The sequence below is a fragment of the Aspergillus campestris genome, assembly GCF_002847485.1.
Source record: "Aspergillus campestris IBT 28561 chromosome Unknown P168scaffold_1, whole genome shotgun sequence".
In the NCBI taxonomy this organism is placed as follows: Eukaryota; Fungi; Ascomycota; class Eurotiomycetes; order Eurotiales; family Aspergillaceae; genus Aspergillus; species Aspergillus campestris.
In genome coordinates this window covers 185172-210581 of record NW_020194336.1, presented here as the reverse complement: position 1 = coordinate 210581, position 25410 = coordinate 185172, and the positions used below count along the sequence as shown (strand labels likewise).

The following is a 25410-nucleotide window of genomic DNA, read 5'->3' as shown; positions in this document are numbered from 1 at the left end:
ACGATCGCTGGAATCGGACGCCCGACGTGATTGGAGTATCTGGTTCTGTTTGAAGGCGGCCCGCCGATTGCCGAGGTCTTGTCTCGTCCACCTATTCTTACTTCCACTCGACTTACTCCTTGCGCGCCTTTATTTAAGTCGGTCTTCCCCGCAATCTTTCTGATTTCTTCCTGTCTTCCTGTATAATATTGTTCTTATATATATATTTGCACCATGAATACCTCTGTTCTTCGCACGGCTTCGCGCCACCTCTCCAAGGCGGGACGCCCGCGGTCCCTCCGCACCGTGCGCGGTTATGCCACCTTCAACTGGGAGGATCCGTTGGCGGCGTCGGAGTTGTATACTGAGGAGGAGCTGGCTATTCAGGAGACGGCTCGTCAGTATTGTCAGGAGCAGTTGCAGCCGAGGGTTTTGGGTGGGTTCTCCTTCATTCATTCTTTTCTTAATCCCCCACCCCACCATGCTGGTTATGGAGAATTAATAAAATTAATTATATAGACGCCTACCGACATGAAAACTACGACCGTCGCATCCTCGAAGAAATGGGCGAGCTCGGCCTCCTCGGCGCCACAATCGAAGGCTACGGCTGCGCCGGCGTGAGCACGGTCGCATCGGGTCTGATCACCAAGGAAGTCGAGCGCGTGGACTCCGGATACCGCTCGGGAATGTCCGTGCAGAGCTCGCTGGCGATGACAGCCATCCACGAGTTCGGCACAGAAGAGCTGAAGGAGCGCCTGCTCCCCGGGCTCGCCAAGGGCAAGCTGGCCGGCTGCTTCGGCCTCACGGAGCCCAACCACGGGTCCGACCCGGGCGCGATGGAGACGGTTGCCCGCGAGCACCCGACCAAGAAGGGCACGTACCTGCTGTCGGGGGCCAAGACGTGGATCACCAACTCGCCGATCGCGGACGTGCTGGTCGTGTGGGCGAAGCTGGAGAGCACGGGCAAGATCCACGGGTTTGCGGTCGAGCGCGACCAGTGTCCCGCCGGTACGCTGGAGACGCCAGCTATCAAGAACAAGACGGCCCTGCGCGCCTCCATCACGGGCATGATCCAGCTGGACGACTGCCCCGTGCCGGCCGAGAACATGTTCCCCGAGGTGCAGGGCCTGACGGGCCCGTTCACCTGTCTGAACAGTGCCCGCCTGGGCATCGCCTTTGGGGCCATGGGCGCCCTGGAGGACTGTCTGAGCCGCGCGCGCACCTACGCGCTCGAGCGCAAGCAGTTCAAGGGCAACCCGCTGGCCAAGTACCAGCTTATCCAGAAGAAGCTGGCCGATGCGGCGACGGACGCCACGTACGGCACGCTGGCGGCTACGCAGGTGGCTCGGCTGAAGGACGCGGGCAAGGCGACGCCGGAGATGATCTCGCTGGTGAAGAGACAGAACTGTGATCGGGCGTTGGCGAATTCGCGGATGTATTTCTCCCTCTTTCTTTCTTTCCTTCTCTTGATGTTACTATGAGGTACTGACTGGATACAGTTTACAAGAAGTGTTCGGCGGCAATGCGACGAGCGACGAGTACCACATTGGACGCCACGTGGCGAATCTGTTTGTGGTGCAGACTTATGAGGGACAGAGTGATATCCATGGTGAGTTTTCTCCTTCCTTTCCATAGAAGAGTTGTACTGACGGAGTAGCCTTGATTCTGGGGCGCGCCATTACGGGGGTGCAGGCGTTTGTTTGAGATAGTTAGGCTTGTATAGAGTATGAATTGATGATAGATTTCTTGTTCACTCGTCTGTAGTTCGGTATTTCCACTCTATATTAATTGAACTATATCTAACTATAGGGATGTATCTGTTCTATAGTGGTATAAGTGATTCCTGAGGCATAAACACGTGACTGCTGCGCCACAGGGTAAGACAGGAACGGTACCATACGATATGGTCAGGTATGGTCAGGAGACACCGTCATCGAGGGGCAGTCAATGTGCAATATTCGACGTTATTCTATATCTAATTTTATATTCTATATTAGATTTACACTTGTATATACTCTGTAATATATATAATAAATATTGACATATATATATCTCTATACATATGTAAAACGCCTACTATATAGGTATAGTGGCAAGTGGGTACGGTCATGAAAGAGTGACGGGCGAGAAATCTGTTCGACTGTCAGCCCAATTGCCCCCGCTCTCTCTCTCTCTCTCTCTCTCTCTCTCTCTCTCTCTTTCTTTCTTCTCCCCTCTTCCTCTTCTCTTCTCTCCTGTTGACTTCAAACCTCCTGTTTCCTTCTCTCCAACCTCTCTCTCCAGGTCACCAGCAGTAAGTCTTTTCTTTCCTTCCCTCTCCCGTATACTCTATCCCCCCACTAGGTATCTTCAGTGGCAATAGGGTTATCCTGAACCAAACCCAGCCCCCTCCTCCCTCCCCTCTTACCCAATATCTTATAAATATCGCCTCCCCCCATATCCACATTTCACATTCCACGCTCTGATCTTGCTGACTGATTCGTCTCTCTTTCTTTCGTTCTCGTCGCAGGTTCCTATCTTTTTTCGTCTTTCTCTTCCTCTCTTCCTACGCTTCCGCCTTCAACCACACACAACACCTTCAAGATGGCTCTTAAGAGAATTAACAAGGAACTCACTGACCTCGGCCGGTATGTATGATCTTTTTTATTAGAAGAAGAAAAAAAAAGAAGAAGAAAAATGGTGGACTGAACGATCTACACCCCACCTCTTCAGTCAAGCCTTGTGCCGCCGCGGGGCGGTCTCGGTTGCCCCTCCAACACCCTCAGAATACACCCATTATGACAATCAATAGATACTGATATCTCATAGTGATCCCCCCTCGTCTTGCTCGGCTGGCCCTTCTGGAGATGACCTGGTATGATTTTCACCGCCATAGTGCTCCCCTTTTGCCCACGGTGGCGGGGTTCCATGCGATCCGACGACCCCGCCTGTCTACCCTCAAATCGATACACTCGCCTATTAACGCAACAAATTACTGACCTTGAACAGTTCCACTGGCAAGCAACGATCATGGGTCCTGTGAGTATCCTCTTGAATCTCTACCTCGATATGACACTAACAATCCAGGGTGACTCCCCATACTCCGGCGGTGTCTTCTTCCTCTCGATCCACTTCCCCACCGACTATCCGTTCAAGCCCCCCAAGGTCAACTTCACCACGCGCATCTACCACCCCAACATCAACTCCAACGGCAGCATCTGTCTAGATATTCTCCGAGACCAGTGGAGCCCCGCTCTCACCATCTCCAAAGGTGCGCCGGCTCTCCTCCGCTCTTCCCCAGTGCCCGACCGTGATCGAAACTAATTCTCTCTAGTGCTGCTGTCCATCTGCTCGATGCTCACAGACCCCAACCCGGATGATCCGTTGGTGCCCGAGATCGCTCACGTCTACAAGACCGACCGTCCCCGGTACGAAGCCACCGCTCGTGAGTGGACGCGCAAGTACGCCATTTGATCGTCCACCGGCAGTTCCCGTGGGACGACCCCTTCAAATCGTCCCAGCTGCTTCTGTGTCTTCTTCCCGTGCGTTAGATCGGATCCGAAGCTCGGCATCCCGTGATCGTAGATCCTGGCCTTGTTCTCGGTGAATCCTTTTGTGTGTCTGGCTCTGGCGATCCTTGGGTGTCCTTTTTTTTCCCTATTCTCTTTTCTTTTTCCTTTCTTATTACATTTTTTTCTTTGCAGCCTTTTTTTCCTTCTGACGGGAAAAAAACTGTCATCTCCAACGATCATTATGACCACCTTCTTATCATGCATTCATGGCATTATCTTAAACTGAAATGGAGTCGGATTCTTTGTGTTTTCGTTTTCGTTTGACCTCTGCGCCTGTCGTTTTCCTCCTACCTTCGGGTAGTGAGGCGGTCGGATAGGCCGGATGGGAGACGAGGGTGAGGAGGTGGGATGGGATGGTCATGGAGCTTGGCCTGATGAGGAGGGAGATGGTGGTGGAGGAGTGGACGAGATTGGTGGAGTGTATCTATCAGATAGGAGTAATCACGACTCGTCCGTCACATTATTGCAGTCTTCTTCATTGTAGAATTGTAGAATGAGTAGTTGATGAGTACACCAACCGTATCAAGGATATATGGGTATATGGAGATAGTGAAACCAGTCCATTCGAATAACTTCCAAGTCCAATGATAATAATACCAACACAACCTTACCTATCAGCATAGTAAAGTAAGTAAAGCAAAGGACAATCTTTTGATAGTATAGTCAAGTAAATCATTCAATCAATAAATAACCAAATCAGTAAAATAAAAACATGAAATAATAAAATAATAATAATAATAAACATGTAATGAATCCATAATCCAAACCAAACGCCAACAGTATGCTCCCTCTCTCTCTCTTCTTCCTTCTTCCACGTCTCATAAATGTTCTATGATAATCATGTATGATGTATGTTGTATCCGTATGTTGTATGTATATGCCAAACTCATGAATAATGCAATGCAATCAATCAATCAATCAATCAATCAAGAATCAAGAATCAACAATCAACAATCAACAATCAACAATCAACAATCAACAATCAACAATCAACCAGCATGAACGATGAATAATAGACAAACAGTAAACAGTATAGAAAAGAAACCATCAAGTCAAGTCATGTGAACAGGAAAGAAAAAGAAAGAGTAAAAGAATAGACAAGAAAAGAAGAAATCAAATCCAATCAAATCAAAAGGGAAGAAGAAGAAGAAGAAGAAGAAGAAGAAGAAAAAGATGAATCAAACAACCTGACTCCCCCTCCGACTCCCCCCAGTCGTAGTCCCCCCAAACCTCGACCCAGCCTTCGAGTTCCCCCCGCCACCAGCCTTCATCGTCCGCTGCGACGACGCCTTAGACACATGGCTGGGATTAACCGAGATCTGGCTGACGCTGTCGGCTGGACGGACGGGCTCGTCGAATCGAGATGAATGCTTCGACACGCGCGATCCACCACCACCACCTCCTCCTCCGCCGGAGCGGGAAGTGTGCGAGCGGTGGGAGTAGGAAGGGCGACGGCCGCCTTCGTCGACTTGGCTGATTGAGTCGTCGGGCGTGACGGCTGTGTCGTTGTCGTAGAGGTCGAGGTCGGCCATGCTTTCTGGGAGGGGCACGTCGCGGGCGGACATGTAGGACTTTGATGATGGGGCCTTTGAGGATGGGGCGTGGGAGCCGCTACGGTAGGTTGCGAAGGAGGCGATCGAGGAGCCGGTGTCTGGGAGGGGGACGTGGCGTGCGCTGCGGGTGGAGGTTGAGGAGGGGGCGTGGCTGCCTGCTTCGGAGGAGCGGCTGCGGTGGTTGCTGTGGCTGTGGGTGCTGCGGTGGCTGGATGGGGAGCGGTGCGTGGAATGGTGGTGGGAGGAACGGCGCGAGGAGGAGGCGGAGCTGCCGTGGTGGGAGGACGGAGGCGATGACCGCTGGCGCTCGGAGTAGTGCGAGTTGGCTTTGGAGGGCTTGATGGTCGAGGCGGATGAGTACACGCTGCCGTTGCCGTGGTCCATCATTGCGCGGGACTGGTCCGGGAAGCTGCTGATTAGGGTGCTTGCGTCGTAGCCCTCCTCGTAGGACTCGTCTAGTGGCGGGGGGTACTCGATTGCGCGCAGGGGGATCTCGCGGTCGCTGCTGTAGACGCTGCTTTCTGAGGCTCGGCGGCCGTTGTGGTCCATGTAGACGCTGCCGCCGCCGCTGCCGCCTTCCGAGGCGCGACGGCCGTTGTTGTCCATGTACATGCTGCCGCCGCTGCTGCGGGGGATGAACTCCGTGCCTTCGTAGATGGTGCTGGCGCGCGGGTTCTTGGAGCTGACGCTCCGGGCGAGGGATGGGCGGCCTTCGGACTGGGAGTAGGTGCTTCGGGCTGGGCCTGCTTCGATGGCCCGGTAGCCTTGTCGCTCGGAGACCTGGGAGGGTGCCTGCGAGGCTGAGAGGAGCTGTGGGAGGAACTCCCGCGGGGAGTATTGCGGCGGCGGGGATGTGGTGGTGGCCGTCTCGGTGGAGTCCGAGGTGCTGGAGGTTATGGCGTATGCGAGGGCCGCGCCGGCTGCCGCGCCGATGAGCGAGCCCACGATGGTCTTGGCTGTCTTGCCTTCGTCGGTCTTTTGCGTGGTGGTCGAGTGCACCACGTAGGTTGGGGACGGCTGCATGTCCCGGGAGGCACCCGACGGTGAGCCCCGATCAACGGCCGTGCTGGCCTTGGAGATGTAGGATTTGGTCTCGGATCGGGGAGCAATGCTCTCCGTCTTCATGGTGCTGGCTCGGCTGCTGGCCTTGGATACCACGGAGCCGCCCTCCAGTAGAGCCAATGTCGGTTGGCTGATCTCTGACCGGGCGGACGAGTGGCTGGGCCGGTAGACCGCCTCGATGCTGTTGCCGTCGAAATCGATGATGGCTGCACTGTAGTACCCCGAGTCGGCGTCGCGGGTTTTGGGCTCCCCGTGCAGTTTGGCGCCGGATTTCAAAGCATTGATGAAGAACGTGCCCACCGCATCCTTGGATGGGGCGGGGAACGCGACATGAGCTGCACCGGCTGGAACTCTGGGATGAATTAGCCGTGGAACCAGGTGTATCTGAGCCTGGGACGGAAAGCAATGACATACCCCGGTTTTTGCTCGGTGATCCAGAAGTCTGCGGGCTCCCCCGACTTCTGACCGAAGCCGATAAAGTCGTCATGACGGCCGATGAACTGGTACCCCAGCGGCTGTAAACAAGAGAGGAAAAAGGATGTGGAAGTCGGGAGGTGGGCGACAGTTAGGGTTAAATGTGACACCGGCATGGTGGATGGGCGAGAGACTCGCTGGAAGGGTCTCAGCGAGTTAATGGATTGCAGTCAAGACAAAGGACAAGGTGGGATAAACCAGAAGAGATGAAAAGGAAGAAATCCAGGGTAGTATACAACAGACAAGTCTGAGATCCTGAGGCAATTATGATTTGAGAAGAAAAGACGGCGCTGGCCGTGGATTATTTATACAGATGGAATCACAAGGAATAGAGGTGTAAGAAGCCAAGGACCAGTATGATAAAATGGGGCGATAGCATGAATTATTTCAAAGCGAAGCTGCATACGAGGGGAACGATCTCCCCTCCAAGAAGAAAGAAAAAAAAAAGACCCAAGCATGCCCAATTTTGTGTCCAATCATGGTAGACCCGACGTTAGCAGAATTGCCTTTAGTATACGGGTTAAGCATTGCAGGCCGTCATGCATACGCTCACGTACCGGCCCCGAATAGGTGCCCAGTATCGGTGAGGTACCAATGATGTTTGAAATCTGCAGGTCCATTCCAGAACGGTGAAGTACTTCGAGGGAAGGCAAGGCCCCATGACGCTGACCTCCCAATCTAAACCCTCATCTGTATAACCGGCTATCTAGGCGGGGGGGGCAGGAGAGGGGAAGTCCGATGGACGGGTCCTGTAGGTGGCCCCGTCCTCTGAAAATGGGGCGTCTCTCAGTATGAAGATGCAAGACCAAACGGTGGATACGGCACATGGGGCCAAGGAACAGCATCATGTCAGAAGTCGAGTTGGGTGAGGCGACCGGACCCATGACAAGGTGGACGATGCGGATTGGCAGCAGTGGGTCCCCATCTGGCGGATCAGGGCAGAACAACTGTGAACATTGAACTGACTAGTAACTTCTGAGACAACCAGGCGAAGAAACGCGGACCCTCATCGGAATAAAGTTGACGATGGACTAACCCCTACCGAAAATCGATGGAAGGAAGGATGTGTCGCAGTCGCCTGTCCGAGGAAAAGCTCTATTGAGCCACTTGCTTTGCTTCTCTGCGAGGCTTTTCTCCGATAATAGTAAAAGCGTAAGAGGGCTGGAATCAGGTCTCCCAATCCCGATATAACCGCCAATGACCGCCGGACAACAAACCCCCTAGGGCCAATGGTAGGGCCACTGGGTTCAAGGCGGGGGAAACCCACTGCCCTAGGGGGCTCCACCAGCGCCATCTGGTTTTCTTGACCGACGAGGGACGAAGAGATGTCTGGATTTTCTTGCTTTGGGCATTTCTGCTGCTGTTAGTCGCCGGATGGCGCTGTCGATTCGCCTGACCGCCAAACTGCAACCCACTTCAGCATGGTGTCGGGGGTCAAGCCGCCCTCCATGCCAGGCGAATGAGAAATCGTGAGATCTCCCAAGCCCATTCCTCAAATGGCGGAATAGTCCAGAGTGAATTGTAGTGGGACAAATCACGGCGCCTCCCCCTTTCATGAGTACTCCGTAGTAGTGTACTCCGTAGTCCACTCCCTGGTCCCTCACTTCACCCCTATCTATCCATTCCCCCCCCTCCGGTGAGTCATTTTGCAGGGTGCCGAAGTTTCCATGGAAAAATCCCCGAGATCGATCATCACATTAGTTGATCCACCGACGGAATCCACCGGGAGAGTGAGGTGGTCGGCAGGGTGCCACGTCGAAGTCCCTCATTGCCACCGGAAGCGCCCGATCGAGATTGACTTGCGGGAGATAGGACGGGTTGGGATACCCGGGGAAGTCATCGCCTCTTTGTTTACTTGACCCGGAGATATCCCGAATGAATAGATGATGGGATGGAAGAGGAAGGCCGGTGGTTGTTGAGAAGTGGAATGATTTGCCAAGAAGAGCAAAAGTCACGCACCATGGCCTCAGGCACTCGTCCATCTATCGTCCTCTCTTCTCTCTCTCTCTCTCGTCACTACAGAAGAATGCCACAACTCGCTGATACTACATCCAAAGACTGATAGATCTCTGATTGATATGCTACCGTTTCCTAAAACTCCATAGACCTGGGAGGATTACCATACATGTATATATAAAAGGTCAGGGTTATACGGCCCTTTTGGGCCGCCATTTTCTGACCACCCAGTTGAATTGGAGGAGAAAAACCTGGCTGAGGATATCGGCAGCGAGGACTTCCTCCCGCCCGAAGTTTCACCCGGAGATTCATTTGTCTGCTTTCCGGGGAACGGGGAGGGGAGAGGAAGAGGAGAGGTTGCCTGGAGACTGCCGCTACCGCCACACGAAGGGTCCACAGACGAGGGGACCCGCAACTCTGAGGAGCCGCACGGACGATGCGCAAGAACGAGACTCGAAACAGACACCAAACACATAGGAGACAACCGGTTTAAATAATTCACCACACCCATCGGAGGGGACTGGTCCCCGCCGGCCCGGACCACCTGGAATAAGAGGACTGACTCATCGCAAGGAGATTCGTGACATCGTGAAAACCGAAGCCGTTCCTGTCCGGAGAGGAAGGGGTGGACGGGACGGGGGGGAGAGCGTGGGACGATGCGACGGATGAGGCCCGCTCAGATGATGTCCCACACTTCCTCGGCGGCATGGCAGAATTTGCTGCAGGCAACGCTTGCGCTCAGACTGTAGTTGCTGATACTGATGGTGTCGTCCTTGAAGGAGTCGGCGAAATCGTCGTGGCCCTTGGCCATGGCACCGACGAAGATACACACGCTCTCGTTGGAACTGAGGGTCTCGAGGTAGTCCCGGGTCCGGACGACGGGCGCCTCGTAACTGAGCGTCACCTTCCGGCAGTTGGGGGGCAGATGATCGGTGATGGGGTTCTTGATAACCTTGAGAAGCTTCTCCTGCGAGTTGGTGGAGCGGATGGAGAGACGGTGCAGGAGCTGAACCATCAGACCGGCGAACCGCTTGAAAGTTCGCGGAATGCGAACGCTGGGGTTGACCTCGATCAGGACGCCTTTGGCCGTGTGGATGAAGATCTGCAGCTTGCCGGCCTTGTTGACGGGGGAATCGAGCAGGGTGAGAAGGCACTGGAGACGGGAACGAGATCAGTTCCGGCCTCAAAAAATCCAGAGGGAATCATGGACGAGTCTCACCTGATGGGTGATATCGGGCCGCGCTTCACTGATATCCCGGTTCATCTTGCGCATGACACCGATGTGCTCGTCGCTGTTGAGTAAAGAATACTTCTCATCGCGTGCCGTCCCGTTGCGACCCCCCGAGGACGCCCGGTAAGTTTCCAGACTGGCGTGCGAGAGGACGACAATCAAACGCTGGGTATCCTTGTCATGGGCGGAGATCGGAACATGCTGCTCCGCGACGAGTTGAGGCAACTCCGGGGGTGGGCAAGACTGCGTCCCTGAGAGTCGAGTTTGATTAGCGTCCATCGCTGACTTGCATTCCACAGTGGTTTCACGTTTGCAGGGATGGGGGACAGTTTCTGAGGGACGATGTAGGGATTGACGATCGCTGGTGGGGACGAGAAGGAGGGGAGAAGAGGGAGGGGAAGACGGTAAGTCTGTGGCGGCTTAAGGAGGGGAAAGGCGGGTAACACAGGTGGTTGTCTCCGACGTGGACCACAACACGGGAAGATGAACTCGTTCGTCTGGAGATTCACTGGTCATATCCTATATCCCATTCCCGACGAGAACCCAGATGGATCATCCCAGATCTATCATCCCCGTGCTGACACCCAGCAGAAAGATGGCGCAAGCGGGGTGGGGTGAAAAAAAGAAGGAAGTGGAATGTGATAGATACAACACCACCACAGACGGCTGGAAGCCCATTGGGTGGGTATACGTACTGGCTCTCTTGCGCTTGCCTGCTATTTGTGCCGGATCCGACATTATGATATTCTCGCGTGGTTTAATGCGTGGTGTTGACGAAACGACCAAGAAAATTTATAGGGACGAAGAGGGGCGGTTTGAAGAGATTGAAAGATGGAATCGAGGAGAGGAATGGAAGCGGACGAGAAAGGAGAGGACGGAGAAGAAAAAGAAGGAAAGAAGTAAGCGCAGTCGGTTCTCTCTTCCTTGTTTCTTCCTGATTGTTCTGATCCTGGTTCTCCTCGGCTACTGGCTGAGTCTTGCGCGAGGTTGTGAGTAAGGGAGAGACCGGGGGGTGAAGATGCAAGAGAAGACGTGGAAGGAAGACGGGGAAGAAAAAGAGGGAAATTGGCCGAGAAGGATGCTGTTTGTCTGGTTTGCTTCTCTTTTTTTTTCTGGCTTGTGATTTTCCAGAAATCCAAAGAAGAAAACTGGAGAAGAAAAAGAAGAAGAAAAACGAGAGGAAAGAATGAGGAAATTGAAGGGAGAAAAAAACGAAGAAAAAAAGTTTGGGTCCGTCCCGTGGGTGCCTGAGGTACTCCAGTCTTACTGTACTCCGAACAAACAACAGCAGGAGGATATAGATTCCCTCTTTGGAACTTCTTTTGATTCTCTTCGTGTCAGCCGCCTGTCTGTCCTCCTTCAGACCATTGTTCTCATTATATCTAGGTTCATGGTAATATAGATCCTATAGATCAGCCTCATGGTTTGGTTGATCGGTGATTTTCCCCGTCAGCATGATGGACGCCGTATCAGCCATGGAGGCACCTGTCAGCCCTGAGCCGGGTCTCGCGTGAGATTTGGGGAAAGAATCCGACGAGGGGCCAATGACGAGGCCGGACCTGTAGGGACGTTGTCTGACAATGGGATACACATGTACGCACCGAATCCAGTATCCTGATGGAGCCGCTCCGTGTGTCACCGGCTGGAGGCGAAGTCGACCGATCAACCGTCCGAGAACGGGAGAGACCGAATCCTCTGGTAGTAGTTGTTAATCCAATCAATGTGCTTCAATTGGGATTGATCTGCTATGCCATATCCTCTGGGGATTTGCATAGGGTCCTCTCGTCCTCAGCCATCCTGTGATTCTTGTCGCTTGTTTGGCTTGGTTGATGTAGACCAATGCCTTGGCCAACTTCGCCGAGTGACTGGAAGCTTCATGAACGGCAAGCAGGTGAAGTGACATGGGACACTTCTGGCGGACCAGACCAATCCGAAGCACGGGGGCCACGGGGCCCCGTGGGTGTACGACCCTGGAAGATACACAATGGCCACCCCTCCTGTACCACGAAGGCTTATACTTGGCAGGGAGGAGGATCTCAACCCCAGAGTCAGCACATCACATTGCTGATCGTGGCTGAGCAGGCCCAGCAGCCGCAGGGGTCGTTATATCGGCGGGCAATGGAATTGTGGGGGTCTTGTCTCCTAGGGGTCTCCTAAGGGTCCCCAGGGGAGATCATGGTCAGGTACCCCGTATCGCTCCTCTTTCAGATCGGACATTCGCCCCCAGACTTGGTCTGGGATTTCGGTCAGACTGAAACAGGATGCTTGGCCGCGACTGCGGACGAATCTGATCCATCCCATGCAGTGTGCTTCGTAGTCGGGGACGAATCAGAAGCTGAAGAGGGGTATCTGAGTTGTTTCACGGACCGGACCACGACCCTTGGGGGATCTGGCAATCGCCTTGTCTTGTTCTTTTCACTTCTTTCTTTTCTTGTTTTTCTTTTCTTAATTTTTGGCCATGGCGCAGTGACACTGCCCAGCTCGCCTTGGCGAACGCGCCTCCAGTCACCATCACTCAAGGGTTCTTGCATGAGATGGTGCTGGGGGCAGATTCAGGGGAGGTAAGTAAAAAAAGTAAAAAAGTGACACCCCATTTGAGATGATGTCAGACTCCGGTAATCAGCGGGGACAGTGATGATGGTGTTGGAGATTGGGTTTGCCTGATTGTATGGGTGATGGACACCGGAAGAGTGAGGATCAGCTTCAACGTTGGATGAGGGATTGATTGGTGGTCTTCTCTGGTATTGCTGTTCCTTCAATTTCTTCTCTTTGTCTTTGTCTTTTTCTCTATTCTGTGGTATTTTGGTTGAATTTCCATTCCTACCTTTTCAGATGATTCGTGGTGGCAGGGCCACACATTGGGCAGGAAAATATTCGGGACGCGCCAACATTCTTGAGGTTGGATAGGAAGCGCGTTCTTCTCCAGGACGAAAGGGATAGAAGATGCTGTCCATGATGAATGACTGTGGGGATTGTTGTTCGAATCCATGATGGAAGTATGGGCAACATGTAGGAGTGTACTAGTTGGAGTGTACTAGTAGGAGTGCCGGGATGCCAGCAAGGGCGTCTCTATATCCATCCTATCGAGTCGTATTCTAGTTGTTTTTCCTCTTCTATAAATGTAGGTATATATATGATATTTTTTCTTGTTGATTTATATTTCTCATAATTACCATTATTTTGTTCTATTTTATTTAAGTTATATATTAATGGTATAGAGGCAAATCGTGGCGTTAGGCTCCAGTCTCCTCTCCTATACATGACGATCAACAGCATCAGATCCTCCAACTCAGAGAGGCAAATCTCCCTTACTGATCAACTGTATATCGACTGCGACCCAGGTCAGGCATTCCTGCGTTTGACCAGAATCAAATCAGTAAATAAAGAATAGAATATCATACTATAATATAAATAATATAATAATAATATAATATAAATCATACATATAAATTGATCATAGTAATATACCCCAATCCAGCCTAGTCTCGCTGGGCACGCGTTTCCGTCAGCCCCGTCGATCAGTTCGCCGCAACCTTCCGCCCCGTTGTGGAAAAGAATTCAATTCATCGGCGAACTGGAACACCTCGTCATCCAACCTCCTTCTTCTCCCTTGTCTGCCTTCTCGCTCTTTTCTCATCACTTCTTGACCACTGCGACTTCTGACTTGACCCCGACTTGGACTTCTAGCTTCTACCTCCTCCTCTGATCATCACCCGTCATCCACCCTTGATATCCCTTTTCTTCGGCAGTCAGAAAAGGGTCATCCATGATCCCCGTCGTTTGCATGTTTGGCTACTAGGGAGATGCCGTGGACTGTAACAAATTCATTCAAGCGGTATGTGTCGTTTGATCCTTTAGAACTTTTGCTCCACGCTAACGTCATCTCCTCCGTCTAGCGGTCTGACGATGAAAACATACGGGAGACCTCTGTGGCGCGTCTACGATGACGACCCGCGACCCGCGGCCAAGAAACGACGCGTTTTGTCGGGCACCGAGTCTGATGAGGCCGAGAACAGCATCCAGTATGCCATTCGGGAATCCTCCGCCGCCGTGCGGTCCAGTCCGTCGCGTCGGAATTCCATCCTCCTCTCCGAGGGCTCCCCGGATGGGGATGACCTGTCGACGCCACCCTCCTCCCCACCACCACGGTTGAGCCCCCCGCCGGTCAACACGCGCAAACCGACCTTTTCCTTCCTCAAACGCAAACAGTCGGCCGCCCCCAAGGATCGGGGCCACGCTTCCCCCGCCAACGGCACCGCCCATCATCCCACCCCCGGCACCAATAACGGCACCCCCCTCACCGAGGTCAACTCCAACAGCGTGCGCGCCTCGGTCGATCCCCCCAAGAAGGAGAAGAAGAAGAAGACGACCCCGGTCCCGTCCGCCCTGCCGCAACCGCCGCTGCGACAGATGCAGATCGACCTGGGCCACGAGATGCGACGCACCTGCTCCACCTGCGGCATGGAATATATCCCGTCCAACGCTGAGGATGCGGCGCTGCACAAGAAATTCCATGATATGAACGCGACCGGGGTCGACCTGGGCAAGGCTTTCATGCGAGCGAACGCGTCGCGCTGGGTCTACGAGGCTACGCGCTTTGACGAAGGCTACGTGGTCATTGTCGATCGCAAAGCCTCGCCGACCGCCAAGAGCCAGGCCAAGAAGGTGCTCGAGGTCATCAGCAAGGAGCTGTCCTCCCCCGAGATCGACGACGAGGTCCTCTGGAGTCAGACGGAACCGCCGCCCTCCGCCGCCGCGGGCCAGAGTGACGGCCCCGGGGAGAAGGTCGATCGCTACAAGGTCTTCCTCCACATGAAGGACAGCCGCTGCGTCGGAGCCTGTCTGACGGAACGCATCTGGGAGTCCCGCCCCGTCGACCACGTCGCCACCCCGAAGGAGGGCGCCGACACGGCGGTCACGGTCCGCCCGGAGACGCACCCGGCCATCGTGGGCATCTCCCGCATCTGGACCTCGGGCGCATCGCGGCGGAAAGGCATCGCCATGGATCTCCTGGATTGCGTCGTGAGCAATTTCATCTACGGCATGGAGATCCCCAAGGAGCAGATGGCCTTTAGCCAACCGACGGAGAGCGGTCGAGCCTTGGCCCGGTCCTTCTTCGGCGATGTCGATTGGCATGTGTATGAGGAACGGGAATGAGTGTGCGAGGATGCGGAAGAAAGAGAAATGAGAGGGAAGAAATATACACGATCAGAGGACCGCTCCCTCTTCCCTCTTTCTTTCCTTCCTTTTCCTTTCTCTTTTCATCTCTGTCTTTCTTTTTGTCTTTTTTTTTGTGGGTTTTTTGTGGTTTTCGTGGTATATTGATATAAATGGGCGAGTTGATACCCTTCTCTCTTGGATAGTGAAACTCAAGGGAGGAACTCTGATGACCGGTGACCTCTAATTTCCTATTTCTCATTCCCTCTGATTTGTTTTGTTGTCTTCCTAATTCTTGATTTCTGGTTTTCTGGCTGTTGGTTGGGTGGGGACGTGTTGGTTCGCATACAGAGAATGATATGTATTACCCGGAGTGCTTTTCGTTACGGGGGAGGATCGGTTTGCGCTGTGCTTTGCTTTGGTTTTGGTTTGGTTTTTTTGGGATATCTTATCTGTACCATATATTTTTCTTTCTTTTGTCTCTTTCTTTTTTGCCTTAGTTTCGAATTCCTGGCATAGAAACGGCCTTTAAATCTATATAATAATTCCTAGGTTCCAACCGACCTCTCGGGGTGCTTGCCGGAGAGCCGCGAGCGGTGTTTACTTCCACCCTCTCTGTGGCCTCGCCTTCCCTCGGTCTTCGTTGCTTCCGCCTTGTCAGCCTCTCTCTTCTCTTTCTCCTCCTTCCTGGCTCCCATGCTCACCCCCTTCATCCTCCTTTGCGATGTCTGGATTAAATCCTTTCCGCCCTAGAAAACCAGAGAGTGAGTTCTACCCCACCCTGTCCCTTCCCATTCTCCGTTCAACGGTTTGTGGAGTGAGGAGACTAGGTAAGCCGGAATGAACGCTCATGAGACAGACCCCCAAGACCATCATCCTCCACCCCCGTCGGTGACCACCAACGACGCTGCCCCGGAGCATCCGATCGCAGTCGATACGGTCGCCACTGCGGCAATCACGCGGAATGGCATCGTCCCCACCCCGTCGGTGTCGTACCCCACCGATGCGGACGATTCGACTTCCGAGGATGACCCGTCATCCACGTCCGACCCCTTCCGTCAAGAACCATTAAGCGATGAGGAGGAGGAAGAAGAGAAGGAGGAGCGACCGTATCCGCCGGTACCGCCACGGGGGAAAGCCACGCGCACGGATGTCTACGGTAGCCCCGAAGAGCGACACCGCGATCGAATACCTCGTACGGCGGCGAGCTCGGATAAGTCGGCGCGTCGCAGTGTCTTTCTGTCGGATCCCACCAGCCTCGAGGGAAGTCCACATGCTGTTATGGCCGGGAATGAAAACTACAGAAGCGGCAAGTCCCCATCGTCCGTGGACGAGGGGAGACGACCGCTGGCGAGCCGCCCGGGCAACAAGGACAAGATCCCACCCCCTCCCCCGAAGAGTCATCATGGGCGATTGATCAGCCCGTCTTCCGGCAATTCCTCCACTACGAGCGCCTCACGTCCGGCATCCATCATGTCGTCCAACCGCTTTTCCTTCCACGGCTTCCCCTCCGAGCCCTCCGTTTCACCTAGTCTCCGTTCGCGGGAGGGGGACGATGTCGCGGAGGGCCAACCCCGGCCCGACCTGCCTCGACGCAGTCAATCCCAATATAAACGCCCTCCGACACCCCCTCTCAGTCGACGCCACAGTCAGATGAAGAGGTCCCAACCGGCCGCTTCTGTCAAAACAACGCCACACCGTCGATCGGTCTCCTCGACAGAACCATCCTCTTCCGACACGTCCCCGCCATTGAGCCCGGGCGCTGGGACCTTAGACAACTCTCGCACCCGCGATGTGGCCCAGAGGACACGAACGTCTGAAGATGCTTCGCGGCCCCTGCAGCCGGAGCCGCGGGACCCGTCGACGTCGGCAAAACGAGTCTCGTACGGCAACTCCCTACCACCGCCGCCGCCTCCACGTCGGACCCGGGGAAATAGCAGTAACCCGAGCACTCGCCCAACTAGCCTCCGGTCGGAAACGCGCGCGGAGGACGAGGAGGGATTTGTCTCGCCGCCGTCGAACGCGCGGGACATCTTAGCCGACCTTACGCGTCTACAGAGAGAGGTGGACGATCTCCGGGGGCACTACGAGCGGAAGGCTAGTCATTAAGTATGGAGGAGAAATGATGGTGATTCGAAAAGAAAGAAGAAAGAAGAAAAGAAAAGCCAAGGAAGGGTCTGCTAGATCCGGACGATTGAACGAGTGATGATGTTTTTTTCTCTTCCTTTTTTTTTTCTATGGTATTTACTCATGATTATTCTCTGCGTCTACGCTGTATACCACAATCTAAACCTATACTGTACGTACATTGCAGACTACAGAGTAGCTAGCTACCTATACCTACAACCACAGTAAGATAGGCTACCCCGCAAGATCAGCTGACCGAACCCCAGATGACGTCACTCATTCCCAAAGCGGAGGTCGATCAATCAATCAATCAATTGACCCTGATCGACTGACTGATCGAACCTAACCTCACCTCTGTATTTCTTGGTACTTCTGATTCCTGATTCCTGACTGTTCCAACTCTCGTCCATCCTTGGTTTTGGTACTCCCCTCTTTATCCATCCTGGCATCTTGTGTTTCGTTGAAGTGAACGCTGGCTGGCACACTTTTATCTTTATCTTTATCTGAGACAAGTTCAACCTTTGGGGAGTCTATCTATCTGCGACATTGTCTTGTTCTAATCAAACCTGTTCTTGTCAGGTTTATTGTCTGTTCTCGGCGACTTTACTATTGAGGGATCACGCTCTCGTTCTTCTACGTTTGATTGATCTCTTCCTTTACTACATTGGATCGTTTGGACCTAAGAAGACAGGGAAAGAAGAGAAAGAAAAGAGAAGAAAAAGAATAGAAAGAGAAAGAAACCAAAAAAAGAAAAGGATAAGAAAAAAACAAGCAAAGGAGGCCTGGACAAGATGACCACGCCGACCTTGATCAATCTCCCCCCTCCGCCCTCCGACCCGGTCACCCCGTCGGAGATGGGCCCGTACGTTTTTCGTATCCCATTCTGATACTTTCCATCTGATCTATATTGCTAACCGGTCTAATTTGATAGGGGCACCCCCAACTCAGGCACCACATCGCTGTCAGCCCTCTCAACAACAGCCATCAAAGACGGCCACCAGGGCCAGCCCCTGCCACACAGTCACCACGCCCACCATTCTCCCTCCACATCGGCTACATCGACCACCACCCTCGAGGCCGAACGCGCCGATCGCATCTCCCGCCTAGCGGGCCTCGAACGGGTAGCCACGGCGCGAGCGGGAGGCCATACCTCCCCCAATCTCGCTGCTCCCGCTGCCCCCATCCCCAGCTACTTCGAGACCATGAAAGAGCGCAGCACCGTCGGCAGCGCCAGCGCGACGGGCAGTGTCGGCGCGCGCACCACCTGGGCCAGCGGCAGCGACGCCTTCGACGCCGATAAGATGAGCGAAGACCCAGACCCGGAAGACGGCGCCGGCTCTAGCGGGGATAACCTCAGCGATGAAGGAAACGCTAGTCTGGTCGGCTTCGGCGAGGGCGCTAGCACTATCAGCGGTCCTATCTCCCACCCGCAGCCCCGACGATCTTCCGGCGGGAGGCCTGGTTCTCTCGGGAGTCCTGGGCTTAGTCGGACGAATCCTGGTATTATTCCGTCTACGCTGTCTCCTACGGGGTCTATTACGCCTGAGCCGCTGCAGGATGCGCGTATGGTGGATGGAATGACTTTTGATCCGGATGTGGTGGATACTACGGTTCGGACGCCTCGGTTGGCGACGCCGCTTGGTCGGGATGGCTCGGTGGGGCCGGAGACGCAGTAGACGATTGCCAACAACGCTGGGAAAGGTCAACGTTGAGATGGATTGGAAAAATAGCTAGCAAAGAAGAAAGAAAGAAACTGTTCGATTGGATGGGATGGATTGTGGATTGACTTGATTGTTGTATTTGTATGAGGAGACCTCATTGACTGACGGACTGAGTGACTCTATGGATTGGGATCTGCTGGAAGATTGTAGATTATCTGAAATGAGTGATCTTTTCTTTTTTAGTCAACTGAAATACAGCTCTTTGTCTCAATCCATCATCTGTATACATCATCTGTATTATTATGGCTGCCTGACACGTTCCAGACTCAGGTATCCATATTCTGCCCGCCCACCCTCTCACCGCCTACTCTTTAAAGACAGACTCGCCTCTTTGCCTGGTTTTTTTCCAGCTGAAGCAGCTTCTCTCTCTCTCTCTCTCTCTCTCTTCTTCTCCACACCCCTCCTCAACTCTCTCCCCCCCGACAGCCCCTCTGGTCCCCTGCTTTCTTGCTGGCATTGACTTGTCAAGCATCGAGGTCTTCCTTGGACTGCTCCCCCTTCTCCTCTTACCGTGTACAAAGATCGTCTCCGCGTCTCTCTCCGGCCCGCCTTCTTTGTGTGTGTCTGAATTGCAGAAGACTACATAGCCAACAATTCGCCACCGAGTTCTAAACCACCAACCATTCATACAAGCCTGTCATTGTTTGGCTATACCAAAACACCACGAGCTCGTTTCGTTTTCGATTGGAATTCTATTCCTTGACTCGCGGATCGAATTGAATTCATCCTACCCGACTTATTAAACCCCGCGCATTTACGTCCAATCGCTGCACGAGCTCGAGCTTTGTTGCATTGCTTTTCGGAGAACAAACGATATCAATTCAAAGAAAGATCATTTCGATATGGCAGCTCCGACGCAGCTTTCTTGTGGGTCTTTCCACCTGTTTTACCGGACTTCGGTTTTGGGTGCGAAAAGTTGGACTGGAAATAGCTAATTGGTGGTAGACCGCACGGTGAAGGGACTTGGCATCTTAGATGCTACCCCTGTCTATGAGTCCCTGTCGGGGTTTGAGAAGTGAGTCAAGATTCTTGGATTCCTCGGATTGGGTTATCTGGACTGGTTGCTGACGTGGGCTTTGTTTTGTACAGACCTGAGGGAAACATCCGCTGTAGCGCCTATTCTCCCTGCGGCCGTTATTTCGCCTTCGCTTCTCCCGATAAGTATGCGATGCGCTTCCCCACTCCCAAATATCGAAACGAAGGATTGGGTTAACGGTAATAGGGTCACCGTCGTCGATCCGTCCGTCGGTCATGTCATCTCCACCATCGCCGCCGAGAACGTCTTCGAACTGGGTTTCTCCCCCCTGGGCACCTACCTGATCACCTGGCAGCGTCCCTCGAAGGATGGAAACGGCGACGCCGTCAAGAACCTCAAGGTGTGGCAGGTCGTGAATGAGAACATCGTGGTCGGCAGCTATGTCCAGAAGTCCCAGACCGGCTGGAACCTGCAGTATACCGCGGACGAGAAGCTCTGCGCGCGCGTCGTCACCAACGAGGTCCAGTTCTACCAGAGCGATGACCTGTCCAAGCCTTGGAACCGCTTGCGCGTCGAAGGTGTCGCCGATTTTGCCCTGTCCCCGGGCAAGACCAATTCGGTGGCTGTGTTCATCCCGGAGCGCAAGGTTGGTAGACTCCTAATCCCTCTTTTTTATATGTGTATGTACGTATGTATCTAACTTTCACAGGGTCAACCCGCCGCAGTCAAGGTGTTCGTCGTGCCGAACTTTGCCTCCGCCGTTTCCCAGAAGAACTTCTTCAAGGGAGACAAGGTCCAATTGAAGTGGAACGCGTCGGGTAACACCCTGCTGGTGCTGGCGCAAACCGAAGTCGACCGCTCCAACAAGAGCTACTACGGAGAGACTACCCTGTACCTCCTGGGTGCCAGTGGCGGTTTTGATTCTCGCGTGGAACTGGGTAAGTGGCTATCCGACACCATGGCACGGGATATTTGCTAACCAGTAACAGACAAGGAGGGCCCCATCCACGATGTGTCCTGGTCCCCCAACTCCAAGGAGTTCGGCGTGGTGTACGGCTACATGCCCGCCCGCACCCGCATCTTCAACTTCCGCGGCGTGACGCAACATGACTTCCCCATGGCGCCGCGGAACACCATCCTGTTCTCGCCCCACGGCCGGTTCGTCCTCGTGGCCGGATTCGGCAACCTGGCGGGCCAGATGGACATCTACGACCTGGAGAAGAACTACGCCAAGGTGACCACCGTCGAGGCCGCCAACTCCAGCGTGTGCGCCTGGTCGCCGGACGGACAGTACATCCTGACGGCCACCACCAGCCCCCGTCTGCGCGTGGACAACGGCCTCCGCATCTGGCACGTCAGCGGCGCGCTGGTGTACAACGAGGACATGCACGAGCTGTACGACGTCTGCTGGCGCCCGCAGTCGACCATCCAGCACCCGCTGGGTGATCCCTTCCACCCGCTCCCGGTGCCCCACCCGTCGGCGACCGCCTACCTGAGCACCCGCAAGGCCCCCGTCAAGCCGGCCGGCGCGTACCGGCCTCCGGGCGCCCGTGGTCAGGTCACGCCCTTGGCCTTCAAGCGCGAGGACCAAGGCGGGTCTGCCTTCGTGGCCGGCAGCGCCCCTGCTGGAGCCGTGAACGGTTTCGGCAAGCCGCGGAGACGCGACGTGCCAGGCGCTGATCCGGCCGAGTTTCTGCCTCCGGGAGCCGCTCCTGGAGGCGGCGTGGCCCTGCCCCCTGGCGCGGACCACCCGGAGAAGCTCTCCAAGTCGGCCGCGCGCAACAAGAAGAAGCGCGAAGCCCGTAAGCTGCGCGAGGGCGAAGAGGGCGTCGCCGAGACGTCGCCCGACCGCCGCGGCGAGAAGAACAGCAACGACAAGGGCCACGAGCGAAGCCGGTCCAAGGCGCAAGGCCAGAAGTCCGGCCCGCCAGCCAATGGCACCCCCGCGCCCGCGCCCCCTCCCCCCGCCAGGGAACCCACCCCGCCGCCCGTCGAGGAAGGTGTGCCCTCGGCGCACGATAAGAAGATCCGCGGCCTCTTGAAGAAGATCCGCGCGATCGACGAGCTGAAGATGCGTCTTGCGGGCGGTGAGAAGCTGGAGGATACGCAGATGAAGAAGATCCATACGGAGGAGTCTGTGCGGAAGGAGCTGGAGGGGTTGGGATATTCCGGATAGATCATCCATCTTTGACGCCTGACTTTCTTTGTCAAGAGGTGGGATAGGACGGAGGGTTGGTTCAAGTATGAGTGAGAATAGGCTCGTCTGGACTGGACTGGGTTGCCGCCTATGCATATGTATAGTCAGTTGTTGGTGGTGACCTGACTGTCCGGACTGGCTGGTTCTCGCTCTTACATCTTGTGATTGACGTTCATGACCTATCCTCTCTGTCAAGAATAGAGGAAGAGCGGTAAAAGTGGAGGTAGAAGTAGAAGTAGATGGAGTTGAGAAGGATGTATGTATGCATGTATGTATATACATTGGAGAGAAAATAGTAGAAGCCACCCACACATTTAACTATAACTGTCTATTTGCTGTTCGACTTGTAGTAGTGTGTATACCAATTACTCACCAACACAATATCTAAATCTACACATCTATCTATATACAAAACTAACTACAATAACCTATCATCAACTACTAAGTATACAACACAACAAATCAATAAAGAAAGAAGAAAGGGAATATAATGTCCCCCACCCATAACCCAGCTCACTCATTCCCTCCCACCAACACAACCAACCCACAGTCCGCATCATCTACCAGCTCTGATCCTGACGTGGATACGTCCAACGAATAATTGCCGTCGGTGGTACCCAGGAGGTATGCACACATGTGACACTCATTCGTCTGCCGAAGCAAGACTGGTCTGGATCAGAGCGATAGCTGATTCAAACTGGTTGTTTGGATTGGTTTGTTGGCGGGGGTGCAGTTTGGCCAACTGGCTGGTAGTTAGCTAGATAGCTAACTATCCAGACAGTTGTCACTGCGGGTGAACCGAGTCCCGTCCATAGGACGGTGGATGGGGTCTTGGATTTGATATATCGCAGCCGATACAGAGCTTATCCCGGGAGGGATTTCAAGGCATGGTCCTCGCCTTGCGCTCCACCTGACAGCGCGAATTGATAGGAAGGGAAGGGAACGGGAAGAGCTCTACGAGTAAGGAGGAAAAAGAGAGGACGAAATCGAAGGGTATCTTGATTACCTGTGGATCACACACGTCCTCATTATTCTGATGCTGGTGTATCTGTTGTACAAATAAGGTGGAAAAATTGCGTCAGCAGATCCTGATCGCTATTGAGGCGTATGGTTAAGTGAAAATCCGCGCACGCTTGATCGGACTTCCCATCCCGACGGATCGGTTCGCGCTCGCCATCCCGCTTAGCAGGCGGTCCATTCCGGTCACGTCGAGCTCGCCCCGTTGGAGCATCATTTGGTCTGTCGCTGCCGTTGGGGCCTCGTTCGCTGACTGGCGGAAGGAGGATGCTTCGGCGGGTTCGCTGAGTCTAGGTGCTAGAATCATGATCCGGTGTTCTGTTGTGAGCATGGTGTCGAATTTCTGTCCCGCTGACTCTCGGTTGAGCCGGGATGCTGCCGGGAGGTGGGTGATGCCTTTCAGGTGCTCGCCCATCAGCGTTATGTCTTGGAGAGCGGAGACCCGGCAGCGGTTCGACGCGTCGAATGTCCCTGATGTGCGGACTGCGTTCCGCCATAATGATAGCAAGCTGGGGATGATGGCGCTGTGGTCGCCGTGGCGGAGGAGAATCGACTCGTCTGGGAGCGGGTCTCGGAAGGCATTGGTCTGGTATACCGAGATTTCGCCGCAGAGCGATGGGCTGGGCGGGCTGACCGTGGAGCCCTTCAAGAGCGAGTCCTCGCGAAGTCGCTTGGTGGATGGCGTCAGCGGGGCGAATCTGGGCCGCTGCTCGACCACGCTAGGTCCGGCTGTCTCTGTGTCCTGCCCTCGGAGCAACGGGCTCAGGATCCGACCGCTGACGGAGAATGTAGTCAGGGAGCCTCCGGAGACCCCTTCGATGCTGGCTTGACGGTGGAGCGGGCCCTTGGACGTCCCGGGTCCGGCTCCCTCAATATCCCACACTCCCCATTCACCATCTGCCATGAGGACCATGACCGCCCGGCCGCCGAGGACCCATTCCGCGTTGACGATGGTCTTCCGCCGCGTGACTCCCGACGGGGACTGCTCGAACCCGGGGTACAGACTGATCAGCCATTTTCCATCCGTCTCAGACGTCTCATAGTCATTGGAGCTTGACGTCCGTCGCGAAGACTTGGACCGCTTGGTGGAAAAGCACGAGTAGATCTTGACGCAGCCGCTGTGGAACGAAACCAGCAGCGTGGAATGGCGGGGTGACGGGTAGGGAGACGGGTTGAAGGCGACGTTCTGCGCCGGCGCGGGCAGATACCGCCGCTTCGTCTCGATGTCCTCCTCGTCTATCCAGTATGAACCTTCCTTCTCTTCCACAACCGGAGCACGGTGTAGCACAAGCAATCCGGACGACTCTGCCGAGTGCGTCGCCACGAGAAGGTCCCACCGGCCGGTGCCGTTCGCACTGAGTTTACTGGACGAGCTTCGGCTTCGTGTCATATCCGTATCCTCTTGCTGCTCAGCCTCCTGATATGTGAAAGTCACGCTCACGCCCCGGGGAAACTCCTGGTGCGTGACACCACCCCCGATCGAAAGTATCTGCGTCCCCAGCGATGAGGCTTGCGACTGAGAGTAGGGCGGCGTCAAGGGAACAGTCACGATCCGAGTTGAGTAGTCCGCGCAGACGACCGCCACGACCATCAGTTTCTTTAGAATGGGCGGGAATGGATCGAGCGATGAGCGCGCCGGTTCTGGGAGAATGCGAGGCACGGCCAGGTCGAGAACCCTGCTTCCAAGGGGGATGTCGACTTGTCGGAAAACACTTTCATAAGGATGGGCCGGATCAACCTCGGAATCCTCGGTTTCAAACTGGTAGCTGGGCTCCGCGTTCTCCTTCGGGGATTCTGGCACACTCTCCTCGTCCGAATCGATGATCATGACCGCATCGTCGCTGCCCCGGTTCGCCTTCTGCGGCTTGTCCTCCTTCTCGACAGCGGGTTGCCGTGCCGCAAAGTGTCGACCACCTCTCCAGACCACCTTCAACCCGTTTTCGTATCCGTAGATAATAATCGATGAGCCATTGGGCGCCAGAATCGGGTAGCTCTTTGCTGTGTAGACGCGATGGGGGAGTTGGTGACTACACAATCGTCTGTCAGCGCTGACCCCGAGTCAAGATCTCCGACAAGAATCACCTTAATTGCAAGCCATCATCTCTTGGCCTGACTAGAGGCTTCGATGGAAATGACGGCATCGTTCGTATGGGTCCAGTTCAGTTGGAAGGGCGGTAAGATTCCACCGGGGGAAATAACCGGGTTCGAGTTCAAGGAATTTGGAATGATCGAATAGTATCGTTTCTGAAAATGGTCTATATTGGTGGATTGGAAGAAAAGAAAAGAAGAGAAGGAGAATTGAGGGAGGTGGTGGAGAGAGTTGGTGAGTTGTGGAGGAGAAGAGGAAGAAAAAGCGTTCCGCGATATTTATTTGGCTCGCCGCGTTATTGTTTAGTTTCGGCATTCCCT

General features: G+C 54.4%; 11 protein-coding genes across 11 annotated transcripts; 7 read left to right on the top strand and 4 right to left on the bottom strand.

Moving 5' to 3' along the window:
- The first annotated feature begins 90 nt into the window (after positions 1–90).
- P168DRAFT_261672 (acyl-CoA dehydrogenase) lies at positions 91–1708 on the top strand. The gene is made up of 4 exons (XM_024834705.1): positions 91–415; positions 499–1414; positions 1479–1588; positions 1637–1708. The coding sequence occupies exons 1-4, from the start codon at positions 214–216 to the stop codon at positions 1681–1683; spliced, it is 1275 nt and encodes a 424-aa protein (XP_024696340.1). The 5' UTR covers positions 91–213; the 3' UTR covers positions 1684–1708.
- A 543-nt stretch (positions 1709–2251) lies between these two features.
- Positions 2252–3804, top strand: P168DRAFT_285942 (putative ubiquitin conjugating enzyme (UbcD)). The gene is made up of 6 exons (XM_024836247.1): positions 2252–2272; positions 2489–2606; positions 2788–2833; positions 2968–2997; positions 3046–3229; positions 3293–3804. Exons 2-6 carry the CDS (start codon positions 2563–2565, stop codon positions 3430–3432), a joined length of 444 nt encoding a protein of 147 aa, XP_024696339.1. The 5' UTR covers positions 2252–2272; positions 2489–2562; the 3' UTR covers positions 3433–3804.
- A 904-nt stretch (positions 3805–4708) lies between these two features.
- Positions 4709–6811, bottom strand: P168DRAFT_308019 (VOC family protein; the record flags this gene model as incomplete). The annotated part of the gene is made up of 2 exons (XM_024839159.1): positions 6560–6811; positions 4709–6497 (listed from the first exon to the last, which is right to left on the bottom strand). Exons 1-2 carry the CDS (start codon positions 6733–6735, stop codon positions 4709–4711), a joined length of 1965 nt encoding a protein of 654 aa, XP_024696338.1. The 5' UTR covers positions 6736–6811.
- A 1795-nt stretch (positions 6812–8606) lies between these two features.
- Positions 8607–9183, bottom strand: P168DRAFT_1369 (uncharacterized protein). The gene has a single exon (XM_024832721.1). The coding sequence runs from the start codon at positions 9084–9086 to the stop codon at positions 8736–8738; it is 351 nt and encodes a 116-aa protein (XP_024696337.1). The 5' UTR covers positions 9087–9183; the 3' UTR covers positions 8607–8735.
- A 68-nt stretch (positions 9184–9251) lies between these two features.
- On the bottom strand, positions 9252–10544 carry P168DRAFT_313889 (18S rRNA pseudouridine methyltransferase; the record flags this gene model as incomplete). The annotated part of the gene is made up of 3 exons (XM_024839713.1): positions 9252–9728; positions 9795–10057; positions 10502–10544. 3 exons carry the CDS (start codon positions 10542–10544, stop codon positions 9252–9254), a joined length of 783 nt encoding a protein of 260 aa, XP_024696336.1.
- Positions 10545–11845: 1301 nt separating this feature from the next.
- P168DRAFT_1354 (uncharacterized protein) lies at positions 11846–12466 on the top strand. Its single transcript, XM_024832715.1, has one exon. The coding sequence runs from the start codon at positions 11982–11984 to the stop codon at positions 12369–12371; it is 390 nt and encodes a 129-aa protein (XP_024696335.1). The 5' UTR covers positions 11846–11981; the 3' UTR covers positions 12372–12466.
- A 914-nt stretch (positions 12467–13380) lies between these two features.
- Positions 13381–15457, top strand: P168DRAFT_261660 (ESCO family N-acetyltransferase). The gene is made up of 2 exons (XM_024834704.1): positions 13381–13641; positions 13703–15457. Exons 1-2 carry the CDS (start codon positions 13610–13612, stop codon positions 14961–14963), a joined length of 1293 nt encoding a protein of 430 aa, XP_024696334.1. The 5' UTR covers positions 13381–13609; the 3' UTR covers positions 14964–15457.
- Positions 15458–15627: 170 nt separating this feature from the next.
- Positions 15628–17372, top strand: P168DRAFT_322974 (uncharacterized protein). The gene is made up of 2 exons (XM_024840623.1): positions 15628–15727; positions 15823–17372. Exons 1-2 carry the CDS (start codon positions 15688–15690, stop codon positions 17070–17072), a joined length of 1290 nt encoding a protein of 429 aa, XP_024696333.1. The 5' UTR covers positions 15628–15687; the 3' UTR covers positions 17073–17372.
- A 69-nt stretch (positions 17373–17441) lies between these two features.
- Positions 17442–18941, top strand: P168DRAFT_300567 (uncharacterized protein). The gene is made up of 2 exons (XM_024838441.1): positions 17442–17952; positions 18022–18941. The coding sequence occupies exons 1-2, from the start codon at positions 17882–17884 to the stop codon at positions 18764–18766; spliced, it is 816 nt and encodes a 271-aa protein (XP_024696332.1). The 5' UTR covers positions 17442–17881; the 3' UTR covers positions 18767–18941.
- Positions 18942–19214: 273 nt separating this feature from the next.
- Positions 19215–22294, top strand: P168DRAFT_245802 (translation initiation factor 2A). The gene is made up of 6 exons (XM_024834020.1): positions 19215–19678; positions 19757–19826; positions 19901–19972; positions 20034–20433; positions 20497–20725; positions 20777–22294. The coding sequence occupies exons 1-6, from the start codon at positions 19654–19656 to the stop codon at positions 21961–21963; spliced, it is 1983 nt and encodes a 660-aa protein (XP_024696331.1). The 5' UTR covers positions 19215–19653; the 3' UTR covers positions 21964–22294.
- Positions 22295–23025: 731 nt separating this feature from the next.
- Positions 23026–25305, bottom strand: P168DRAFT_322971 (uncharacterized protein). Its single transcript, XM_024840622.1, has 2 exons — positions 25084–25305; positions 23026–25028 (listed from the first exon to the last, which is right to left on the bottom strand). Exons 1-2 carry the CDS (start codon positions 25140–25142, stop codon positions 23096–23098), a joined length of 1992 nt encoding a protein of 663 aa, XP_024696330.1. The 5' UTR covers positions 25143–25305; the 3' UTR covers positions 23026–23095.
- Between the last annotated feature and the right edge of the window lie 105 nt (positions 25306–25410).